The 26,098-nt window shown below is 42.1% G+C and overlaps 2 protein-coding genes across 2 annotated transcripts in view; one reads left to right on the top strand and one right to left on the bottom strand.

The window, feature by feature from the left end:
• Nucleotides 1-867: 867 nt before the first annotated feature.
• Nucleotides 868-16,384, bottom strand: scrn2 (secernin 2). The gene is made up of 8 exons (XM_061772225.1): nucleotides 16,246-16,384; nucleotides 13,417-13,579; nucleotides 7,918-8,099; nucleotides 7,373-7,572; nucleotides 5,449-5,664; nucleotides 3,658-3,823; nucleotides 2,758-2,938; nucleotides 868-2,381 (listed from the first exon to the last, which is right to left on the bottom strand). The coding sequence occupies exons 2-8, from the start codon at nucleotides 13,576-13,578 to the stop codon at nucleotides 2,229-2,231; spliced, it is 1,260 nt and encodes a 419-aa protein (XP_061628209.1). The 5' UTR covers nucleotide 13,579; nucleotides 16,246-16,384; the 3' UTR covers nucleotides 868-2,228.
• sp6 (Sp6 transcription factor) overlaps nucleotides 15,674-26,098 on the top strand; it is a 24,091-nt gene continuing 13,666 nt past the window's right edge. The window contains exon 1 of the mRNA XM_061772230.1: nucleotides 15,674-16,038. The gene's annotated coding sequence lies outside the window, so the exon portion shown is untranslated. The remainder of the gene's footprint in view (nucleotides 16,039-26,098) is intronic.

Below are 26,098 nucleotides of genomic sequence, written 5' to 3'. Positions count from 1 at the left end.
TTTCCCCACAGACCTTCTGAAACTCACTCACCTTCATCTGGACACAAATATTCTCAAATGGGAGATGTACAGGTGAATGTATGGTATGTTAATGTGCTTGAACACACCCATTTGGTACATTTTCTGTGTCCTCCTTGCATGCTACAGTGTATTTTAGTTCCTGCATCCACTGTTCCCGTTGAAATGATGAAACGATACAAATTTCCCCATTTTAGGACTAATAAAGGCTATTTCATTTTATCAATTTCTTTTTCTATTTTCCCTGTTTCACATTTGTTTCCAGGTTATTTCTTTGTCAAAAAAAGTGCAACATTTTAATCCACAGCCATTTTTTTCTGATCTATGTGTAGCCTGGTGCGGCACGGTGGCCGACTGGTTAGAACGTCAGCCTCACAGTTCTGAGGACCTGGGTTCAATCCCCGGCCCCGCCTGTGTGGAGTTTGCATGTTCTCCCCGTGCCTGCGTGGGTTTTCTCCGGGCACTCCGGTTTCCTCCCACATCCCAAAAACATGCATGAATTGGAGACTCTAAATTGCCCGTAGGCATGACTGTGAGTGCGAATGGTTGTTTGTTCCTATGTGCCCTGCGATTGGCTGGCAACCAGTTCAGGGTGTACCCCGCCTCCTGCCCGATGACAGCTGGGATAGGCTCCAGCACGCCCGCGACCCTAGTGAGGAGAAGCGGCTCAGAAAATGGATGGATGGATGGATGTCTAGCCTGAATAGTTGTTAATTCAGCAATAAAATATCACAAATGGTATTTTCTTTGACTTTGGAATAGTTTTTCTTGATCCGGCTTGCTGCTTTACTGATTTCCTTGAGCTTGTTGGCTGACTCTGTTGCTATTAAGACTTAGAACACAGACAGGTCACATTCTAAACAGTCTTTATTTCACATTGTCCATGTAGCCATCACATGACAACCCATTGTTTTCCAACAAATCACGCTTTAAACATACTCCATACAATACTGAAGTGCAAAACCACTGCTACATTAGTGCATGTGCCATCTAGACCTTTATTAACACTACAGAGGTCATTGTTCCCAGGTTAAACTGATGATCAGACATCTTTTAGACATTTAGCGTCGTATTTTCGTAGACGACGCATCTGTGGCAGGATGCAATTGCTGGCATGTACGAATTTTTGTGCAAGCACAAGACTCGTTCACGTTTGCCAATTTGGCACAGCGTTCTGCAACAGCGCGCATCAAACCCTCTGAATCATAGTAGAAGCCAAGTCATTGAATGCATTATTATTTTTATTATTATTATTAGTAGTAGTTGCGGCACTATTATCATCATCATCATTATATATTTTAAATCATCTCACGGGCCAGCACAGCTAGGGGGGGTGGGCACATGAATGATCGTGGGTGGTGATAGATTGATACATGAGGTCCACGGACATATTTAAATTGCCAGCGGTTATCACCAAGCTCATTCGTTGTTTAATAAGGGTACCCGCTCACTTTGTCTAGTGCCACACCGTCCAAGAGCAGTGACAATGCTCCAGTCACGCACGGATTACTGCGATTACACATTGTTCTCTTCCACACAGAGATGTCTATAAGTGAGGCTGTGAGTGCGACACATTTAAAGGGAATGGGAGAAGCCGCTTTGATTGGACATGATTGAAATCTGCTGTGATCACGCCCACAGCGGCGCAGACCTCACTCTTTTAAACACGCCTGCTTACGCCTGTCTGTGAAATTCCCAAAACAAAAAGGACGGGAAGACCTCCAAGTAGTTTGACAGCAAAAGCTAAGATGCGTCCACGCAGTCTTACGCCGGTCACGAAAACAGACCCCTTAGTCTTAATTAATTATATAATGGTATCAGTTATATGTGAGGTGAGGCAAAGGCATATTGGAGGATAAATGTTCCAAGAGTCACTCCGCGGCCTTTCCTGCCACTCTCAATTTACTAGGAATGAGCAGTTGAGGCCGCAGTATGAAAAAACAGTTGATCAGTTGACAGTTTCATGTCCATGCGGCAAATAAGCCACTGAAACCAAAAACAGTGACCTTTCAACCTGACTAAACTGTTCCAACTAGATGGGGAAAATAACAACAATTCATTCATTCATTCAGTCATTTTTATGTGCTTTACTGTTGTCGTTCGTAACTAAATGTCGACAGTTAATTGATTAAGATTATTAGATTCTAATTTTTAAGTACTATCAGGAAAGTGTGGTAATTTAAGATCAAACCAAGCAGTTCTCCCACCTGTCATTGATAGAACTTGATCTCCGTGTCCACACAATCAAAAAACAAGTTTCCCAGTTCATCGCCTGGTATCTCTCCACTCAACATGGCTGAAATCTCACTCAGACACTGTGACTCGAGGTCCCTCAGAATCGTATAGTTAGCTAAGCCCTTGTCCTGCAGGGAGAAAGAAAATAGATATACAACAAACAGGAAAAAGTGGATTAATTCAATTATGATTACCCCTGTCAACAGTGCATTTTGGTTTGTTTGTTAGCAGGAATATGTAACCTGGCAAAGCTGTTTCTACTGTATAAATAATTAAAATGTATTTTCTGAACTATTACACAATGCACCTTGCAAGTACCCTGTGTCATATAACTGAACCATCTATGAATGTGTACTATTTCTTCTGTTTCGTGTTCAGTTGAACCATGCCTTTTATGTGTAAAGTAAACCTATTTGATTTGTTTTCTATCCTTACTAGAAGGCTGATTCAGTGTAACTTTGTGCAGTACTTTTTTTCCAATTACTCTACAAGCAATTGACCTACCGGGTCAGTCTTCATAGTGTTCAGTGCCTCCTGGTGAGCCTTGTAAAGGTCATGTCTGCGGTCAACCTGATCCTGAAAGCGCGGCTGCTTCTTTGCAGGATCATCAGGGCCAAAGTGTGGGGAGACTACACTGAGCACAGGGGTGTAGTTCTCAGAGAAGATATAAGGCTTGAATATGGACCTTTAAGCGCAAAAGAGGATGGGGGAGAGAGAAATGACAAGGACAAAGGAAAGACAAAAAAAAAAAACACTCACTCATGCAACAGCATATTCAAAAGGCTCAAGCTAAGCTAAGCTTGTCTCTAAAATGCATGCTATTTTCTATCTGATTTAATTTTCTCTTACTTTAGAATAATGGATGGGAACAAATCATTTTCTTGGTTGCATTTTTTCCACCTCCATAATCCAGCAGCAGGCAAACAGTAAATACGGTAACTGCTGAATTGAGGTAGCTTTTTTTTAAGTTGACATTTTTTTCATGTTCAGTGGATTTAAATACAGAAGCAATTTCAACATGTTTAAGAATTTCAAAAATAGTATTCACAATTAGATAGGACGCTACAGTACTTTGCAGCCGGAGGTTTGTGTAACAAACAATTCTGAGAGCTGCTGTTTCTCATACCTGTCCGTGTTTCTAGTTTTACAAAGTGCTTCACTTTTTTTTTTTTCTCATTTAGCATACCTGTTTTGCTAGCAAAGTAAACATTTTTGAAATGCCATATTTGGAACTCTTTAGTCTTAGTTGCCAAAAACATCATTTACAGTCTAAGACGTTTTTTTTCTCTTTTTTTTCCCCTCTAGAAAACTCCTCAGCCTGAGTCTATTTTGGGGTCCGTTTCCATTGCATGTAGTTAGAAGTATGTTTAGTCGCGTAATTCTCGGGTTCTGTCATTGACAAACCGGGAGGGGTCTGGAGTCGCAGTGAAGAAGTGGATGCACGGCAGGTTCATATCTCTGGGAAGTATAGACACCATACTGCCTGTGGTGCAAAAACCGCCAGAATCCATGCAGATGCCGCTGGGCTTGTCCCTCAGAATAGACATCATCACCTGTGCTGTCACGGAGCCTAAAACATACAGGAAAAACATGTTTGTTACTGCAGAATCCTATAGTACAGGTATAGTACTATATATAGAATAAGTAGTCTACTCAGTTATGAAAATACCAAAGCCTTTCTTTTTTAGTTTTCCTTCTTCTTTGCTATTTTGCTTTTTCCCTGCCAGTGTCTTTTGTCTCTCCTTATATATTGGTTTTGTCATACGAGTGTCCAGAAAAGGCTCCTCTGACACCTACATGTTTGACCCAGCTTTGTATCCGCTTTGTCAATATTTGGCTAAGACCGCCCCCTTTCCTTTGATTGGTTGCCTCTGTGTACTTGTCACTTGTGAGAGCACGCGTCCGTTATATTGACAGCGAGATCTTCGTTAGTGATGAAAATAAGCTCCAGAAATTCAGGCCTCTTGGCAGAAAAATGTCTCGAACTCAGGAAGTCATGGACCATTTTAATTCATATTTCACATGTGTACTGAGGCACCATAGAGCCAATATCACATCCCAAATACTAGATAAAGTTGCTTTAGCAAAATATGGTTCCTTTAAAGTGGAGGACCTTTCAGGAGCTGCAGGATTTGAATCCATGATCACATTAGTGTGTTACTAATGGTAACCTTTGCGATTGTGGTCAGAGCTCTCTTCAAGTCATTGACCAGGTCCACAGGTTATTGACCAGATGTAGTTTTGGGCTGATCCGCCACCATTCTCAACATCATTGATACCACACGAGGTGAGTTCTTGCATTGAGCCCCAAGTCAAGGGAGATTGTTAGTCATCTTGTATTTCCTCCATCTTTTAATAATTGCGCTATCTCACCAAGCTGCTTAGCTATTGTAGAGGAGCTCATCCCAGCCTTGTGCAAGTCTACAATTTAGTCCGTAGTGTGCTTAGACAGCTCTCTGGTTTTAGCCATGGTGGAGAGGTTGGAGTCTGACAGTTTGAGGGTGTGGACAGAGATATGCAGTTCACACAGGTGCCATTAATACAAGTAACGTGGCGGATAGAAGAGCTTCTTAGAGATTCTGTAACAGGTCTGTGAGAGCCAGAATTCTTGTTGGTTGGTAGGTGTTCAAATATTTCTTAAGAATATACAAATAAATTAGTTAAAAATCATACAATGTGATTTCTTGGATTATTTCTTTCCACATTCTGTCTCTCAAAGTTGAACTGTGCCTATGATGAAAACTACATACCTGTTTCATCTTTTTAAGTGGGACAACTTGCACAATTGGTGGCTGTCCAAATACTTTTCCCCCCCCACTGTTTACCGCTGGTCCTCATGAGAGTCATGGGTGAGTTGGAGCCTTTCTCACCTGACTCTGGATGACAGCCTGGTTACACACTAGACTGTTCAACAGCCAATTGCGGGGAGAAGATGCAAATTTGATACAGGAAGGCTGGAGCCAAGATTGGAATCATAAACCTCAGACCTGTAAGGCAGACGTGCTAACCACCACAGCACCGTGGTGCCGCATTGTTTCACAAAGGGATGTTGCATCAATGTGGTGTTTTTAAAATCATAAAATATAATGCAATTAAACTGAGGACATTGGAATTGTTTTCTTTTTTCTTTGCAAGCTGACCTAAACAAAGCCAATTCTGATTTTGCTGGGTACTTTATCAGCCTACGACGCTCACCGTCACGTTGCTGTAGTAGCTCTGCACCCCCCTTATAGCGCTTTTTGGCAAGCTCCATCCTGACGGGTTGCTTCTCAGGGCTGAACACTTGTGAGAAGTTAAACTCTCCTACTCCATCCCACCAGCCCTGTTCCTGGGCCACGCTCCGCAGCTCCGGATGCTCTGTGGTAATCTCAGTGTCGATGGTCAACTGGTTAGAGATGTTCGTCACTCCCTCTGAGAATAGAAATTGGCTTTTACACACACAATATTGTTGGTATCCTTTCATTAAAGAAAGAAAACCCCAGAATGGACATTGAAATAACTTAAAACTGACAAATGTAAAAATTGTAAAAACTCACTGAAAATGAAATCAGATTTGCTTTTGAATTGTGGCACAACCAGAGGTGGGTTGAGTAGCCAAATATTGTACTCAAGAGTACTGTTACTTTAGAATAATATGACTCAAGTAAACGTAAACAGTAGTCCTCAAAAGGATTACTTGAGTAAGAGGAAGAAAGTAATCAGTGAAAAGTTTACTTACGACTTACTACTACTACTTACTAAAAGTACTTTGCAACTCAGTAACTTATGATTTATGGTTTTTTAAATCAGAGCATGAACAGACGTGACTTTATTGTGTCGTTTAATTGGTGATCTTGAGTCAAACATCACTGTGGTTATTGCTGTAATGGCGCTGTTGTCACAGAGGTCGAGAATGAAAGTCTAAAATAGATTGTGCACATAATAATGAATAAATAAAAATAGTGAGTGAAATTTAGATTGTAGCAGAGTAAAGGTACAGTTTCCTCTTAACATAAATACTCAAGTAAAAAGTATGACAAAACTGCTCTGTACAATTATTCTGAGGTTCTGAGGACCGGGGTTCAATCCCCGGCCCCGCCTGTGTGGAGTTTGCATGTTCTCCCCGTGCCTGCGGGGGTTTTCTCCGGGCACTCCGGTTTCCTCCCACATCCCAAAAACATGCATGGTGGGTTAATTGAAGAGTCTAAATTGCCCGTTGGTGTGAAAGTGAGTGTGAATATGGTTGTTTGTTTATATGTGCCCTGCGATTGGCTAGCAACCAGTTCAGGGCAAGTGTTTTCACATGCTTGTCATAGTCCCACTAATGAATTGACAGCTGCTCCCACACACAATCATTGCGTGTTCCACTGTGTACGCTCGTCTTTGTGTCACAAGTATGAAGTGTGTGTTTGTGCGTTGCTGTCAGTATGTAGTGCCCGTGTGTGTGTGCGTGTCTATTTACATATTGTGTTTATGAATGTGAGACTGCGTCTGTGTACGTGTGTAACCACTTTCGTGCATCTATGTGCAATTTGTGTCCGACCGAGTTTATATATATGCATGCGTGTTCTACTGTGTATATTTGTGTTACTCTATGGACTGATGTGTGAGATTGGATGTCTGTATTTACAGTGAGCATATTTGTGTGTACAGCATGTGCATGTGTGTCTGACAACAAGTAGATGTGTTATTGGGCAGCCGTGGCCCAATGGTTAAGATCATCGCCTGCCACCATGGGGGACCTAGGTTCAAGACCCCGACTGGACCATCCGCCAACATCCCCCGGACTCACGGCTGTGGTGTCCTCGAGCAAGACACTGATACCCTGAAATGCTCCCTGGGTTCCACTAACATCTGTATGTGTTCACTGTGATGGGTTAAATGCAGGGAACAAATTTCGTGTGCATGCATGTTCATGACAATAAATGGTGATTCTTCTTCTTCTTCAGTATGATTGGCTTTCCACTTACATATTATGGCCCCAACTGTGCTCACTGGAACATTCAGAAGCTTAGATATGCGCCTGTAACCAATGTCATGCTGTCAAATGATGCCCCCTTATAGATTCTGCATGGCTCCCTCAAGTATGTATTCTTAGAACTGAACCTGTTCAGGACTCATATTATGTGATTGTAATCACCTGAGATCTTCTGTGCAACCCACAGTCTTCCAGCCGTTTCCAGAACCCAAGCTTCATTTCGGTCCACCAGAAGGAAGGTGCTGTGGTAGCTAAAAGGTTCTGGATCCTCCCTGCACTGACCCCCTTGTCCGTGTTGCTCCAACAGGCCAGTGATGACAGTGAGCGCTGCCCATGCACTGTCACCGCGCTCCAGGCCCAGCCTGAGGGGGCAGAAATAATGGTTTTCTTTAGCATGTTTGTTTTGAAATTAAAAATAATATTTTTCAACAAGGTTAAAGTTATAAAGGAATAATATTTTTCATTAGAAGTACACCAGGGACTTACGGTTATTAATAGTTCTAAATATGAGTCAATTTTGAAATAAACTATAGAGGAATACACTTGCAATCTAGAGATTTGCATGGTGAAGGTGATGGAGTGGCCATCTAGCATCAACAATATGGTTCAATGGTCAGTTTATTTTCAAAGTACTATCTTTGAGGAAAATATTGAACACTTGAGTTGCTCCAGATGCTGTGTTGTCAGTGTGTTCAGTAGGCGCTCACCTCACAAGATCCATGCCCAGCAAAGCCTCTCCAGAAGTGACAGCCTCTCGAGTCCAGACTGCCTCATTCCCTATACAAACTCCCTGATCGTTGGCTCCCATTTCAGCTCCCCACATCCAAGCTGGTTTACTAAGGATGACAGCATGTGTCTGCTCTACCTGAGGGATCTGTATATACGTACACTACAGATGAAAAAGAACAACACAGTAGACAGAGATCAACTGAGAATTACATTGAGAAGACTAAAGACTGCTTGATTGTTGTGATGTATCTGAACACCTTTCTACCGTATCAGCTTTGTCCCTCTGCAAAATTGTTTTTCATCTTCAAGTAGTCAGTAAGCACAATATTGATTATATAAATGAATCCTATGATTACTTTAGTAGATATCAACAGTATATTTCTATGAACATGGCGCCTTCTTTGATACTGTACCAATAAATCTACTACTTGATGCGCCCTACATCACATACATCAATATTTGTCTTATAATTATACAACAAGCTGCCTTTGGGGTTATAGAATGCTAAAATTGCCATTTATAATCTGTCGGACTGTACTTCTTTGTAGATACAGGCGGCCATGGCCATATTTTAACAATTTTGATACCCTCGCATCCTAACGGGAGCGTGGCCTGCTACTAGCACAAGCCTGCAATTAGCAACAAGCAACAAGATGTCTTCCTTTTCCACTGAATATTATCAAAAACTTCTTCAGTATATGGCAGTACTGGAGACAAAAATACACCACCTTGAAGTGCATGTGGAGGTAAATGGACAGTCGGGGAATGAAACCACCTTACCAATCTCTCAAAACAGGGGGCAGTAGCAGGCTAACAGACAGCTAACTAACGCCACAAAGAAGACAGATGTTGCTTGTGGAAACGACAGAAAATCAGCCACCAGCCCTCCCTGGAATTTACTGGGAGCAAAACCTAAAGATATGGGACAGCGGACAACAGGAAGGACAGAGCACCAACAAATTAATGAGGAATCTGTTTGGCCGGTGCTGAATACTGCTTCTACCCCAAGGAGGAAATAGTTGCAGAAGATGGCTCCAGCGAAAGGAGGTAAAAGGAGCAACCAAATACAAAACACAAAATCCGATGAACAAACAGATTTGGTCCATTTCTACAAGACCCTGACCTTGAACCATTGAAAGAATGTTCATCTCCCAGCACCACTGAAAGATATGGAATGAATATAGAACATACATATGCAATTGAATAGGACAGGGGCTAAAATTGATTCCTGAGGCACACCACGTTATTTCATACATTTCTGAGGAGCATATATCTAGACTTACCATAAAAGTTCTATTGGTGAGTTAGGATAATAACCATTTGTGTATAGTGCCAGAGAGGCCAACCAGGTGTTTAAGTAACGTAATTTCTCGTATAATGTGCATTTTGTACCCCCCAAAAATTGTCAGCAATTACATGTTAGGGGAGACAGACAGGACTGCACTGAATGTTGTTTTTAAAGCGCACACACACACCTACACACATTCAAGCATTTTTGGTGGTGGTAGATCATTTTGAGTCGGTCATTTTAAAAGTACTGTAGCTCTTAAGGCAAAAAGTGTGGCCACCTCTTATCTATAGGATAATCGATTTTAAAAAAGATTTGATAGTGACAACCCTAATCCAGAGTGAAGTGAGTGAAGCCCATCCATGCTTTTTTCTCCATTATAGACTTGACTATTGGAATGGTGTTCTGAGTGGACCCCCCAAAATAGCGTTAAACAGGTGCAGCCATTCAGAACACTGCAGCTCTGGTTCTGACCAAAACAAAAAGATCAGAACACATTACTCAAGTTCTAAAGTCTCTACATTGGCTCCCAGTCAGCTCCAAAATTTACTGTAAAGTTCTCCTACTGGTCTATAAATCACTAAATGGTTTAGGTCCTGAAAGAAATGCTAATGGGATATAAACCCGGTAGAGTTCTGAGATCTACAGACTGAAGTCAGATAGTGGAGTCCAAATCAAACATGGTGAAGCAGCATTTTGCTGATGTGCTGCACACAAATGAAATAAGATGCCAGCAGAATAAATCAGCCCCAAGTGTTAATGTTTTTAAGTCTAGGCTAAAACTCAAAATTATTTTTTTCCCTCATGCTTATGATTGAACCGAGAACCGCACTCCTCCGCGGCCTGAACAACCGGGGGTGGGGGAGGGCGCAAGCCCCAGGAGTCCAGCCAAGAGAAAAGTGACAACCCACCTCCCACCCTATTATTATGGTTACCAGGTCCCAGACTGGCAACCCTTAACCCTGCACTGTGAATGTGTGTGGTGGGGTGTATCCATCCATCCATCCATTCATTGTCTTCCGCTTATCCGAGGTCGGGTCGCAGGGGCACCAGCCTCAGCAGGGAAGACTTCCCTCTCCCCAGCCATTTCCTCTAGCTCTTCCGAGGGGATCCCGAGGCGTTCCCAGGCAAGCCGAGAGACGGGTCTCCTCCCGGTGGAACGTGCCCAGAACACCTCATGAGGGAGGCGTCCAGGAGGCATCCTAAACAGATGCCTGAGCCACCTCATCTGGCTCCTCTCAATGCGGCGGAGCAGCGGCTCTACTCTCAGCCCATCCCGGATGACCGAGCTTCTCACCTTATCTCTAAGGGAGAGCCCGGACACCCTGCGGAAGAAACTCATTTCGGCCGCTTGTATCCGGGATCTTGTTCTTTCGGTCACGACCCACAGCTCGTGACTATAGGTGAGGGTAGGAACGTAGATCGACCGGTAAATCGAGAGCTCCTTCTTTACCACAACGGACCGATACAAAGTCTGCATCACTGCAGACACTGCACCGATCCGCCTGTCGATCTCCCATTCCAATCTTCCCTCACTCGTGAACAAGACCCCAAGATATTTGAACTCCTCCACTTGGGGAAGTAGCTCATCCCCGACCTGGAGAGGGCACTCCACCCTTTTACGACTAAGGACCCTGGTCTCTGATTTAGAGGTGCTGATTCTCATCCCAGCCGCTTCACACTCGGCTACCGCTTCAGTGAGAGTTGGAGATCATGGCCTGATCTGCAAAAAGCATGGCCTGATCTGCAAAAAGCAGAGATGCAATACTGAGGCCACCAAACCGGACCCTCTCTACGCCTCAGCTGCACTTAGAAATTCTGTCCATAAAAGTTATTAACAGAATCGGTGACAAAGGGCAGCCTTGGCGGAGTCCAACCCTAACCGGAAACGAGTCCGACTTATTGCCAGCAATGCGTACCAAACTCTGACACCGGTCGTACAGGGACCGAACAGCCCGTATCAGGTGGTTCGGTACCCCATACTCCCGAAGCACCCCCCACAGGACTCCACGAGGGACACGGTCGAACGCCTTCTCCAAGTCCACAAAACACATGTAGACTGGTTGGGCGAACTCCCATGCACCCCCCAGGACCCTGCCAAGGGTGTAGAGCTGGTCCACTGTTCCACGGCCAGGACGAAAACCACACTGCTCCTCCTGAATCTGAGGAGGTCAGGTCGATTTCCAGACAGACCCTCCTCTCCAGAACTCCTGACTAGACCTTACCAAGGAGGCTGAGGAGTGTGATCCCCCTATAGTTGGAACACGTCCTCCAGTCCCTCTTCTTAAAAAAAGGAACCACCAGCCTGGTCTGCTATTCCAGAGGCACCCTCTCCGATGTCCACGCTATGTTGCAGAGGCATGTCAACAAAGACAGCCCTACAAGATCGAGAGCCTTAAGGAAATCAGGGCGGATCTCATCCATCACTGGGGCTGCGCCACCGAGGAGATTTTTAACCAGCTCGGTTATCTCAACCCGCCTCAGAGTCCCCAGAGTCGGTTTCCTCATAGGAAGGGGTGTTGGTTGAATTGAGGAGATCTTTGAAGTATTCGGACCACCGACTCACAATGTCCCGAGTTGGGGTCAGCAGCACCCCATCCCCACTATACACAGTATTGACAGTGCACTGCCACCTCCTCCTGAGATGGTGGACCAGAATTTCCTCAAAGCAGTCCGGGAGTTGTTCTCCATGGCCTCACTGAACTCCTCCTATACCCAAGTTTTCGCCTCAGTGACCACCAAGGCTGCATCCCGCTTGGCCTATCAGTACCCATAAACTCTCTCTGGAGTCCCACTGGCCAAAAAGGCTCGATAGGACTCCTTCAGCTTAACAGCATCCCTTACCACTGGTGTGCAGTGTGCACCAACGGGTTTGCTTCTCTATCATGATTCTCTATCATGATTCTCTATCATGCTCTTCCAGGTCTCTCTGTCATTGCCCATGTGAGCACTGAAGTCCCCCAAAAGGACGAGGGAGTCCCCAACAGGGGCACTCTCCGGCACATTCTCCAAGGACTCCAAGAAGGATGGGTACTCTGAGCTGCTGTTTAGTGAATGGGCACAAACAGTCCTGACCTGTCCCCCCCACTCGAAGGCGGAGGGAGGCTACCCTCTCGTCTACCGGTGTGAACCCCAACCTCCAGATACCGATCCGTTGCCTCTTTGGGGTGTGCCCGGCCGGGCCCCAACACAACCAAGACCAATCCCTAAAAATATAAGACGAGATTGACAGAAAACACTGGCATTGTGTAGTTACAGTACTCCGTTTGTCAAGCAAACAATGAAATTATCTAATGTGCTGTGTGTCCGAGTCACTGTTTGAAACAGGTGTTAAAAGATGCTTAAAGACAATGTAAACTGAATTAAAAGATATATTTCTGTTCCTTGTTGTCGGCCGGGAGTGCCTGCGTGTCACACACAGAAAGGCAAAAGTTTGAGGAAGGTGTAAAAACAAAAAAAACAAAAAAACTAAAAAACTAAACAAAAACAAAAAGTCTGACTTGACAGCCAGCGTGTGGATCCGGTCTTCAGGTTGGTATGGCCGCGCGGCGACTCCGTGGGATATAGTCCAGGCACCAGAGGTTTTATGCGGATATATTTTTGAAGCACAAACATGTAGTTATGTGTAGCCACAGGAAAGATGCCAGACGAAGTAGCATGAATTTTTCCAGGTAGTAAAAGTGGCATTTGATTGACAGAGGAGCAGGGCGTGGTTTCAGTTCATTCAGCAGACATACCCACCAGTGTTCAAGAAGAGAGAGAATGGCTTGATTTGTTTCCCCATTTTGAACCCCTTTTTTATATATTGGCGATTTTTCAATCATTCAAATTTGTTAGGGTTCTGAACAAAACTCTTCCCTGTGGCATCTCAAATTTAGAAGACATTTATTTTCAATTTAGAGTGACTTTGAAGGCTGTGATTATGTGGTCTATTGGTATGATGCAGAGCCTCACTATCAAACTCGTTTTTTCTGAGAGTAACCCTCAGTTATTTTGCAGATGAATAACAGTTCTCATTTACTAATTGCAGCATATTAGATATCCCCATGAGTGTATGGGTAATGATATACCAGGTAAATACAGTGTAATATACACTGTTCTTTGTTCTGGTTAAGCACCTGCCCCACAAAATGTCTTTTGAGGTAGCCTCCCTCGCATCACCAAAAATAGATGACTACAGTGGTTTTACCTCCAGCATGGTGCCCGGAGGGTGAGAAGTTGGGAGGTAGTGGACTACCTCCTGCACCTCATCCCGGGGACGGTCAGAGTTCTTCCCAAAAATGACGTGGTCATCAAGAGAGCCAGGGGGCAATGAAACAAAACAGTCACATGACATGGGATCTTCTGCCATCCTAAAACAAAAAGAAGATTGCAAAATTCCTAAATTCCTATGAATAAAATATGAATATACTCCTCTCAATGACTCCAGAATATGGGCTGTCGTGCAAAATATAAATATTTCTTGTTATTATTATCCATCCATCCATCCATTTTCTGAGCCGCTTCTCCTCACTAGGGTCGCGGGCGTGCTGGAGCCTATCCCAGCCGTCATCGGGCAGGAGGCAGGGTACACCCTGAACTGGTTGCCAGCCAATCACAGGGCACATAGGAACAAACAACCATTCGCACTCACAGTCATGCCTACGGGCAATTTAGAGTCTCCAATTCATGCATGTTTTTGGGATGTGGGAGGAAACCGGAGTACCCGGAGAAAACCCACACAGGCACAGGGGAGAACATGCAAACTCCACACAGGCGGGGCCGGGGATTGAACCCGGGTCCTCAGAACTGTGAGGCTGACGCTCTAACCAGTCGCCCACCGTGCCGCGTTATTATTATTATGGAGTCATATTTTTATGATAAAAATCAGTGGTTCAAAATGCAGGTTTAGACACATAGGGCTCTATATTCATTTGCGTAGAAAGCGCAACGTACGCCGCAGCACAAATGGTGCGCATCTTGATATTCGTTCCACCGCAAGGCTAGCTGCGCATTTGCCTGTTTGGCAGACTGGTCAGTGCCAAGCTGGGCGAAGTAGGTGCAGCGAGGGTGAGTCAATTGGCTTCCGCCCAGAGCCTGTAAGAATTTAGTGACTGAGTGCTCCATTTTCAGTGATGCATCTTCATTTCCGTCCAAGAACAAGACTCTTGGTAAACTTGTCTGTGCCAAGCTGGGCGTTGTCAGCACAGGGAGGATGTGCCCTTGGAGATGCGCTTGGCCGAGTGAGACCTTAGTGTCAGAAAGTCTGTCTAAACTTGGGCCTGCTAATACCGCATGTAAGTTGTGGCCCGGGGAGCTAATGGAATATTGGTGAATCTGATTGGTGAACATGCAGGCAGACTCACACGCAAGCGTACCTCGGACATGTGTGGTGGATGATAGATTTCATTCAATAGTGGGCATCCAAACCTCTGAAAAATGCATTATTATTTGTATCATCAAGAAATTCCCAATTAATATTATTACAAATCATAGTAGCAAATATTCCCTCCTCTACTGAGGGCAAATTTATTGACGTGACCTCAGACAAATTTGGAAACGTCGAAACGGCTAAAACAGTCCAGAACACAGGAGAAGAAGAAAAAAAATAGAAGGCAAATGGGAGAAAGAGGGGTCGAGTTGTTGCTACTTTTGTTTTGTCCACTTATGTGTCGCAACAGCAAGTTACTCGCATGATTTGTTTGGCAGTAACAATACAGTAATGACATTAAGAAAATGTTCTATTTTAAATTTTGTGGCATGTTATAAATTAAAAGCAATGTTTAAAAACACTTGATATTTGACTTTTTTGGAAGCTTATGTAAATCGCCATAAAAAAATCTCAGCTCGGGCGCCACATGACCTAAGGCCGGCCGTGCCCAGAGGGTATATTTGTTGTCAACAGTTGCGTCTGCCATAAATGCTGGCAAGTTTCCTTTTTTCTCTGCATGGACAGACAGTTAAAATTTCATAATTGCACCCCTAACAATACCTCTGGTGATATGAGGATGTGATATATATTTTACGATTTTAAGGATTGTTGTTTAAGTGGTCCGCTCATTGTAAGAAACTGTAATAAACCCTGCCTCGAACAGTCCATACTGAAGGTATACTGTGTACCTGTTTTGCCACCAACGACAGCAATCAGAATGAGAAATAAAAGTGTTTTTAATTGATTTTTAGTGATTTCACCAAAAACCTCCGTCGTGTAACTTGTAGACGGTCCCTGGCGAATGTCAAGCGAATAGCAAACGTCCGGCTAACTTGGCCAACAGTTTCCAAACCCCGCAAACTGCGTGACAGTTCAATCGGCCTTCTACCCAACTAAAAGCAGAAGTTGTATGACATCACATTATCATTATTATTATCGTTTTCTTGAAATAATATGTAATCGCCTCAGGTGATTTACCAAAAATGTATTAGCCGTCATTTGTCACCGTTAAGCCGTATTTGTGGTTGCAATGTGACGTATGGTATGTATGGGGCTGGTGGAGACCAGTACCCGGATGTAGTCACGTGACAGTACACATCAATTCAATAACAAAGAATGTATATGTCGTTATTTCCCACGCACAGGCACTCCAAATGTGCTTTTTTGTGTGCAGTCGAGAAGAAAATGATCCTGTTTGTCGTTGAGTCCCAAACGAGTGAAACAGCGACCACCCCTTCCACACATGCGACAACTAGGGATTAGGAGGCAGTTTTGTGGAGAGAGGACTTTATTGACTGTAATCTGCACAAATCCGCTACAGTGCGAAACATCGCTAACTTCGCATTGGCGTCAACGGACAGCGTCTGATGTCGGAGCAAAATTCAGCACAAAGGCGAGACGGTAAGGTTGTGGCGGAAATGTTGGCGATCAGTGTTTCTTAAACAAGGGCTAAATACAAACGCTCAATTTAAAACGTGCCTGTCGCTATTGTCACTCCCCCCACCCAACCTTTATTTATTTATTTTTTTTGGGGTGGGAGGTTGCGACACTCAGTGGAAGTGGCAGAATTGTATATACTAGCGCAAAAACTGTTTCTATTCCATTTACCTTTCGGATATTGTGAGCGCTGACGGCCGGCTGCTGGATGACAGGTTGAAGACCCAGGAGTCACGTGACCAAGAACTCTCCTGACAATGATAAACGCCAACACTTTTGAAAGGCAACCATTTAGTTTGTATTTATTTTATATAATTCCCCCCCCCCCCCCCCCAAAAAAAAAAAAAAATAATTAGATTCGTGCAGTTCAGCCGTCAACTAAACTTTTTGTTAGAAATTTTATTTGTCCTATCAAATATTTTGCTGTGTTTGGCACGACCCGGTTTGCTGACTAATCCTATACAAATAAATAAAGTTACGTTTTATTTGAATACTAATTTGAATATTACTCTAATTACAGTAAGAGGCTCGCAAATAAATGCTAATGTTAAATAATTTTGTAGGCTACATTCAAGATGTTATGCTAACAGGTCAAGGACAAACGGATATATAGCCTAATCAACAAAAAAAAGAAAAACGCTGATATTAATATGCCTTTTCTGATTTAAAAAAAAAAAAAAAAAAAAAAAGAGTAACAGGGTTGGCTTGGTTTACGTGACTCTCCATTACGGCTGAAAGCACCTTAGGTCGACCCATGGTCAAAGCAATTAGCTTGATGATGTATGTCGTTTCTGATGAGTCATGTACAGGTAGCTCACTTTTTTTCTCATCCTCTACTAAAAAATTTTTGTAATAGGGATGCATGTATGTCACATGACACAACTTCAGAGCATAGTTACTACAATTTAAAATATGTCTGTGGTACAACAAATTGCTTTTAACAACAACATAGGAAGACATCAACAAAGTCAAAAAAATCTGATTTAAAACTTAATTTATCTATTTGATTGGACTTTCTATTTTGAACATGCAGCAGAAAAAAACAAGTACTGAAAAAAGACAATATAAATATATCATATTGAAACACCATGTACTGCTAGTCCGAAAGAAGTAGGAAGAAGTAAAACTCATTTAAATCCTACATACATAGGCCAAAAATACAGTATATCACATGTAAACACTTGCATACATTTATACATACACCCCTCACATACCCATTTTTCATATATATATATATATATATATATATATTTGATAGGGATGTCCCGATCCAACTTTCTCACTTAATGATCCTATACCAATATTGCAGCCTTGAGTTTTGGCTGATACCGATATCAATCCAATCCAATTTCAGAAATAATCAAACATAATTTACTTATTTTGTAGTATGGAATGTTAGAAAAGGCTTGATCACGTGATATGACTCAAACAGAGAACGATACTCAGCAACAGTAGGTATGAGAAAAACTGACCCGTTTATTATTAACCAATGGGCTACATAAATAAAGTAACTTTTCTGCACGTCCACTTCTTAACCTCTGAGGGGCAGTGCGGTGCACACAATGAAATAGACACTTGCTGCAACAAAGAAAGTAGAAGTCACCCTCAAATACAGACCCTTTCCAAAAAATGTTAATATCATGGAAAAGTTTATTTCCATAATTCCATTCAAAAAGTTAAACTTTCATAGATTATAGATTCAGGGCCCACAATTTAAACAATTTCAAGTACCGGTATTTATTTTTTTATTTTTACATAATTTGGGCTTCCAGCTCATAAAACCCACGAACTCAGGAATTCAAAAAATGTGAATACTGTGAAGAAAGTAGCCCATATTTTGCAGGCCACACACAAGTGTCACACACTAATCATCTACTAAACTCAAAGCACCTGCACAGGTTTCCCCAGGTGTCATTAAATTGCTTCAGTTTGGTTCAATTGTCTCAGTTGGGTTCAATATGGGGAAGACTGCAGAGTTGACAACTGGCCAGAAGAACATCATTGATACCCTCCATAGGATGGGTAAGCCAAAAAAGTTCATATCTACGGAGTCTGGTGGTTCACAGAGTGCTGTGTCCAAACATATCAATGAAAAGTCTAGTGGAAGGACAAAATGTGGCAGGAGAAGATGCACCAGCAAAAGAGATCACCGTGGGCTTCAGCGGATTATCAAACTGAAGATTCAAGAATCGAGCAGACATCCTGAAAGAGTGGAATGAGGCGGGAGTCACAGTTTCAAAAACCACCACATTCAGACGCATCCGGGAGATGGGCTACAACAGTCGGGTTCTTCGGGTCAAGCTACTTCTGAGCCTGTCCCAACGTAGGAAGTGTCAACTTGGCCAAGGAGAAGAAGAAGGACTAAACTGTTGGCCAGTGGTCCAAAGTCCTATTTTCTGATGAAAGTAAAGTGTGCCTTTTGTTTGGGAATCAAGGTCCAAGGATTTGGAGGAAGACTGCTGAAGAACAGAACCCAAGGTGCTTGAGGTCCAGTGTGAAATATCCAGCCAGTCATGATTTGGGGGGCAATGTCCATTACAGGTGTGGGTAAACTCTGCTTTCCTAAATCCAAGGTCACCGCAACGTCTACCAGAATGTTTTAGAGGACTTCATGATTCCTTCTGCTGACGACCTGTATGGAGATGCAGGTTTCATCTTCCAGCAGGACCTGGCCCCTACCCATACGGCCAGAAGCACCAAAACCTGGTTTGATGCCCATGCCATCACAGCGCTTGACTGGCCAGCCAACTCGCCGTATCTAAACCCCATTGAGAATGTGTGGGGTATTATCAAGCGGAAAATGAGGGGCACCAGACCCAAAAACAAAGAAGCAAGCATCAAGGAAATTTGGGCTTCCATAACTCCCAGGCAATGCCACAGGCTGATTGCCTCAATGCCACGGCGCATCAAAGCAGTGATTCAAGCAAACCTCTACAAAAATGAGAAGTAAATCGTGATTTCTTCACAGTATTCTAATTTTTTGAATTTCTGATTTTGTAGGTTTTATGAGCTGGAAGCCCAAATTATGTAAAACTAAACAAATACATTCTTGAAAATGTTTAAATTGTGGGCCCTGAATCTTTGAAAGTTTAACTATTTGAATGGAATTAAGGAAATAAACTTTTCCATGATATACATTTTTTTTTTAAAAGGGTCTGTATTGTTATCATATCTCGTTTTTCACATTGTTTGAAGAACATATGCGAGAGAGTATTGTTATGTTGCCTGTTTGTCCAATCTGATCCTCGTTTGTTTATTTATTTTTTTGCTGACATCGGACAGATTTACGATCTCAAAGATTGGATACTGTACCGGAAAAGGCTAAGACACTGCACAGTGATTTGCTAGTGAACCCACTGCTGTTTCATCATCATAAATTGTGCTTTGACTGACAGTATTTCTGTATTGCACAGTAGTGCAAGTGAATAACCACACAACAATCAAAATGAGGTAAAGCTAACGGATTCATTCCATTTTCATTAATTTCAAATATATCCGCAATTCCCACGTGTTTTTTAAATCCACAAATTATTTGCACGTGTTTTTCAAATTCACAAATATATCCGAGGTTTACACATGTTTTTAATGTTGTGTGTGCATTTATCGTGACTTATCATTTGTAAATATTACATTTTGCTTGTGCATTGTTGAAAGTCCGTTTGTGGATCACCGGGCACGTGCATTTATTTTTGAGGCAAACAATGCAGTTTTAAGATTTACACACCTAGAAAGGCCCTCCCTCCATCCGCGAGGCGGCAGTGTTGCTGTCTCTGTTGATGACTTAACTGCAAGTCATTTTTATGGGGGCCACATAAAATGATGTGGCGGTCTGGATCTGGCCCCCCGGGCCTTGAGTTTGACACATGTGGTCTACACTCTGAAAGGAGACAGCAACACTGCCGCCTAGAGGATGGAAGGAGGACCTACTCACACGTGTGGTGGTGTTTATTTTTTTCAACTTGAAACTGCGTTACGTTTGTCTCGAAAATAAATGATGATCCACAAACGCACCTCCAACAATTCACCAGAAAAATTGAATATTTACAAATGATAGTTCATGATAAATGCACGCGCAACATAAAAATAACACGTATTAATCGCTGATATATTTGGGGATTTGAAAAACGCGTGCAAATAATTTTGAGACATCTCCCCATAAACATGCTTCTGTGGCCGCGAGTGGTGCTCCATGAAGCGACCAAAGCAGCGTGATCTTCTCCAGTCCCCCTGGATGAATTTTTCCCTCCTCCTCCTCATGGGTTGTGAGGTGTATCTGTCTGCAGTGTGCAGCCTCTCCCTGTGGTTACGCCCACTCATGTGCTATGCTGTTGTACTGCACCACCAGCGGCTTCCCCAACCGCTGGCAATGGGCTGCGGTCTTGTCCGTTTCGCCGCTGCCTCACAACACAACCTGCATGGCTGCCAGATGGCGAGAAACGTTGCCCAAATAACACAAAACACATGACACTTCAGGGATTTGTATTTTTTTCAAGTTGTGGGCATAGTTTCGTGGCCAGTTAGACACTATACTGGGAGAACTGGGTGAAGTTATTTATGAGCAAGGAAGTGCAATGCTGCCTCATGGCCACTGAATGGAATAAAGGTGCTTGGTGTTTATATCGTGGTGTTTACGCCCCAGGCATGTGAGGTCACCGGGCTCGTTTTTAGACCTGCCCACAAAATCGGGAAAATTTCGAAGGTGAAAAAGAGTTTTAAGCAATATCTCAACAACTCAGGACTATATTGTTCTCAGTCTTTGCACATTTTCAGTACTTATTTTCAAACATATTTAATGGATTTAGAAACAAAACACGAAAATGAGTTTGGTTGCGCTTTTTAAGAAGTTTTAAATTCTTGTATACATTGTGTCTCTGCTTGCCAACCCATCAAGTGTGAAATGAAATAACTAAGTAAATCTTTTATCAGGGCGGCACGGTGGACGACTGGTCAGCACATCTGCCTCACAGATCTGAGGACTGGGGTTCAAATCCCAGCCCCGCCTGTGTGGAGTTTGCATGTTCTCCCCGTGCCTGCGTGGGTTTTCTCCGGGTACTCCGGTTTCCTCTCACATCCCAAAAACATGTGTGGTAGGTTGATTGAAAACTCTAAATTGCCCGTAGGTGTGAATGTGAGTGCGAATGGTTGTATGTTTCTATGTGCCCTGCGATTAGCTGGCGACCAGTTCAGGGTGTACCCCGCCTCCCGCTCGAAGATACCTGGGATTAGGCTCCAGCACGCCTGAGGCCCTTGTGAGGATAAGCGGTACAGAAAATGGATGGATGGGTGTTTTATCAGCATGGTCCTGAAAATGCATCCGCGAGCAAAAGAAACGTGCACAGACATTTTGGGGGACAGCGGCTCAAGTGAGAGAAAGGGAACCACTTGTAATTAATTCATTCATTTTCTACTCTTTGCTGTTTCCTGATGCTCCTTCTCCTTCCTTTTCTAGATATTGTCGTTTTTTTTGTCAATGTACTGCAGACAGGATTGAAATGAATTGTTTTATTACTCTCGAGTTTAAATAACTGAAACAGAAAGCAATTTCCTAAGTATATTAATGATCGGTTATTTAAATTATCATTATTTTATTGCTCCCATTATTTCTAGAGCTGGATGAAGTGGCTGGGGAGAGGGAAGTCTGGGGGTCCCTGCTAAAGCTATTGCCCCCGCGACCCGACCTCGGATAAGCGGTAGAAATGGATGGATGGATGGATGGATTATTCCTACTACTATTCTCTCGCCACACCTGACATCGTAATTGCTGGTGACATGAACTTATATTCAGTTAACATTTGAAGGAGGGCTGTCTGTCTGTATCGGGTACAGTATTGATATGTTTCTATCAACAACAAACTATAGCTAGAATAAATGTTTTTATGATGAGGAGCCAGTAATAAAAATTATTCGATAGTCTAAGACATGACGCTTCAGAAAATAAATTGTGTTTTCACGTTCTGATTATGGTGAAACAGTGGGCGACTGGTTAGCACATCTGCCTCACAGTTCTGAGGACCGGGGTTCAAATCCCGCCCCTGTGTGGAGTTTGCATGGTAAGTTAATTGAGGACTCTAAATTGCCCGTTGGTGTGAATGTGAGTGCGAATGGTTGTTTGTTTGTATGTGCCCTGCGATTGGCTGGCGACCAGTTCAGGGTGCACGCCGCCTCTCGCCCAGAGTCAGCTGGGATAGGTTCCAGTACGTTCGCAGCCCTAGTGAGGATGAGCGGTATGGAAAATGGATTTATGTTCTACTCATTTTAAGATTACTGTAAATATTACACTGTAAGCCTTTGCTGTAAAATTGGAAGCATTTGCTGTAAAATTGGTCCAGTATTATGCTGTGTTTTTATTATGAAGTATATTACTGTAAAACACAATGCACCATGGGAGCAAAAGCAAAAAATATATATATATACAGCACTACTGTAATCCGTCATTTTTACTGTAAATCGTGTTGCATCATTGGAAGGAGGACAGAAAAGAGAGTGGAAAATTTACCGATAGCCGCCATTATTTTCCTCGCCACCAAGAATTCTTTTCTTGCCAGCCAGCAAATTGGACAACTTCAACTCGATGTCTGCCACCTGAATATAACTTGCCAGTTGTGTGTCTGGAACTTATGTAAGTCACATCTTTTTCTACCTAATGTTGTGGGAAAATGACATTTTGTGTTATATCCATTTCATGGATGGGTGGATGGGTTTAACAACCATTCCATGTCGAACGCCTGTGACAGAAAATGAAATGAAACGCCTGTGAATTTTTTGGGGCATTATGTGAACATAAACATGAAAAAAATTGACTAACTTCTCGGCATGTAGTATTAGAAGGTCTTCTGCTACGTTACAGCTGTGTGTTAGAAAGCGTGTCCGGAGCAAGTGAGGCACACTCGAGGTGCTAGCTAAGTCTTTTTTTTTTGTGTGTTACTTTTTTATGTCGTGTTTGTTGCCCTATAATAAACCAACTGACGTCTCGCCGTGTTAGAATCCCTTTACAATTATTAACCACAGTTTTAAGTCATGTGACGTACATACTAACTAAACTAGTGAGAAAATATTTTTTTACCTGTTTCTTAGTGAAGACGTGTAGCGGCATGTCATAATCATTATCTATCTTTTTTTTTTTTTTTTAAATAAACGTTGCAGTTCCAACCACACGGCCCACACCAGCTATACCGTGCAGCTGACCGTCTTGGCCGACACCCCACGTTTGATTGTTGCAGGTAAGATTGTATGTGATTTTCAATGTGTTAATTGAAATTTTATGCATCAAAAGCAATAGTGGTATTGGTACGTGGAATCGGTATCAGTGAGTACTTAAGAGTGAATACTCATACTGGTATCGGTCTGAAAGAAAAGTGGTATCAAACACCCCTAACCCCCAAAATTTGGATGTCTGAGACATCACTTTTGGTTGGCAAATGTAGTCTATTCAAACTACTACTATAAGTTATTGAATTGCCATACTTTTAAATAAATGTATTTATTTTTACATTTCTATTGTTACTGTTCTAATTTGTCTAATTTCCAGGCCCAATGGCTGACATAAGCCAGCACAGAGAATGAGTTGTCATGTGAGGCAACTTGTTTTGTGGACGAGCTAGTTGTGCTGTTCTCCTATTACAACTTTAATCTTCGGTGTCAGCAAGGTGCAGCTTGCACGCTGGAATTCATCCATAGGTAAGAACTATTCCATACAAAGCGTAATTTCTCGAGTTGCCATTGCAATGTACATGTACGCAATAGTGACATTGCAGGTCCTGCAACGCACCACGGTATATTGCGTTCAAAATATGTAGTACCGTTTTGGTTTGTTTTGTTTTTCCCTGAATGCCTGTGAGCAGTTTCACAGATAGCAAACCATTATCCAAATGAGAGGCAAAATGTGCTTGCTTTAAGTTGTTTGTCCTCCCAGTTGCAGTTTACTGTAAAACGTGACACGTTAAACAAAGAATTAAACAACGAAAGTCAGCTACCTTAATGCTAACATACAGTAATGCAAAAATCCATAGACATGCTAACGGAAATGAACACCGATTTTATGGTAATTATAAACCCAAACAGAGCAGCTCAGAGTCTTATATACTTATCTTCCTGGATGATAACAATTAATGAGGACCCGGGAAACAATTGTTCGCCTGTATATTCAGAATGGAACAAATGCATCTCCCAACAGATTACATTACTGGTAAATGGGGTTGGGCTACGGCTATTTTGAAGGGACGAATTTAAGATGTACACAACAACGTGTGTCGCATTAACTAATGCATTCAAATATAGAATGCATATTACGTTAAAACATATGTAAAATAACAGATTGATGAATGTGTGTGATGAATGTGCTTAGTACTTAATACTGTATAATTGAGCATGTAAAGATTTTTTTTTTTTAACCTTTATATATACAGACTGATTAAGAAGAGATTCTCATTTGAAATGCCACCCTGGCTGCAGACAGCAGAGTAAAACAAAGCAAAATAACAGTACATTTAAATACGGGTAGACCTTGGTATACCTCTGTGCTCAACTGAGCATAGTTTATTTTCCACTGAAGCTAATATAAACTGTCAAAAGAATAAATCTGAGGGAAAATGAGAAATTAGTTCTGGTTTTCACGTCTTTTTAAAAAAAAATTTACCTGTATTTTTTTCATAACACAATGTACAGCGGGAGCAAAAAGTAAATGAACCCAGGGGAAAATGTGGTCTGATCTTCATCTAAATCACAAGAATAAACAGAGTAAGGTTAAACTAATGCCATACAAACAATTACAGTGGAGCCTCGGTTTTTCTTAAAGATTTTTTAAAAGAGAAATTACCTCAGATAACATACTATTTTTGGTTTATGAAGAGTCTTGGCATGGCGGAGGAAGGCTCAGAACCTTTGTGCTTTTTTTTTTGGCGGCGCAAAACATCATTGGCTCTGTTACATGTTGACTGGCCATCATGAGGGTAACAGCGGGCGGTTGTCATCCCTAAGGAGTCGGTACAGTACATACCAGACTCCTTGTGTGTTTTTTTTGGACATACTTGGCAAATAAAGATATTTATGATTCTGAACTCTTTGCAATGGCCGTCCCAAAATTTTATTTGTATATGATGTGTTATTAAACACATGTTGACTGGCCTTATGTGTCATATTTTGAATGTTGCCCTTCGAACTGTTAGACATATTTAGACAAATAAATGTAGACCTATTTCGACAAATGTCTGAAAGTTCCTCGGGCCAACAACAGCCCACTGTTAACATCATGGCCAGTCAATGTGGCTATGGTTTTTATAGATTGTCTGATTTTTGTTGTTGTTTTACTTTGTTTTTCTAGAAGCTGCGCTGACATAAATCCAGAGAGGGGGAACCAAAGCTAGGAATGACAAGGCACCAAGCAAGAAGAGTTGCAGGATGGTGCAAAACAAGGCAGCATCAGATAATCCACGTCTGTACACTCATCAAGAAGCTTGGTGATTTCTTGTGTGACTTTGTGTGATTTTATACACACACATAAACACATATGTTGTGGTTCTTGTTTTTTAATTTTTTTTCAGTTTACAGTATTTAAAGTCACTAGTGTTAAGCTTGTCCAATGCTGTTGGACTTTCAATTTTAAAAAAAAGTTTGAAAAGGAACTACCTTTCTGTTGTCTTTATTATTGATGATGATGGTGATTATCATAATAATAATAATTATATAAAAAATACAATTATTATCATCCATCCATTTTCCTTACTGCTGATCCTCACTAGGGTTGCAGGTAATTATCATCAATAATATCAATGGTGATAAAAAATATATATATATTGAGGGATAAAAAATACAACATACTTTAAATATTAATTTATTATTGTAAAACAAATTACAGTATAATACTGGATCACTAAAAATTACAGTATTTTGCTGGCAGCAGTGATCCTTTAAAGTACTGTAAATTTCTCCAGTACGTTGCTATAATCAGTAATCTTAGAAAATACAGTATTTTACTGGAGATTAATTTACAATGTTTTACAGGATCACTGCTGCCAGTAAAATACTG

The sequence above is a fragment of the Phyllopteryx taeniolatus genome, chromosome 4 (genome assembly GCF_024500385.1).
Source record: "Phyllopteryx taeniolatus isolate TA_2022b chromosome 4, UOR_Ptae_1.2, whole genome shotgun sequence".
Lineage (NCBI taxonomy): Eukaryota > Metazoa > Chordata > Actinopteri > Syngnathiformes > Syngnathidae > Phyllopteryx > Phyllopteryx taeniolatus.
This window is presented reverse-complemented; position numbering and strand designations above follow the sequence as displayed.

Excerpts from the sequence above, each read along its gene's own strand:
- scrn2 (XM_061772225.1), bottom strand. The coding sequence starts at position 13,578 with ATGGCAGAAGATCCCATGTCATGTGACTGTTTTGTTTCATTGCCCCCT. Across the intron at positions 7,573-7,917 it reads CTGGGCATGGATCTTGTGAG|GCTGGGCCTGGAGCGCGGTG; the intron begins GTGAGCGCCTAC and ends CTGCCCCCTCAG. Across the intron at positions 2,939-3,657 it reads GCGACTCCAGACCCCTCCCG|GTCCATATTCAAGCCTTATA; the intron begins GTTTGTCAATGA and ends TTGCGCTTAAAG.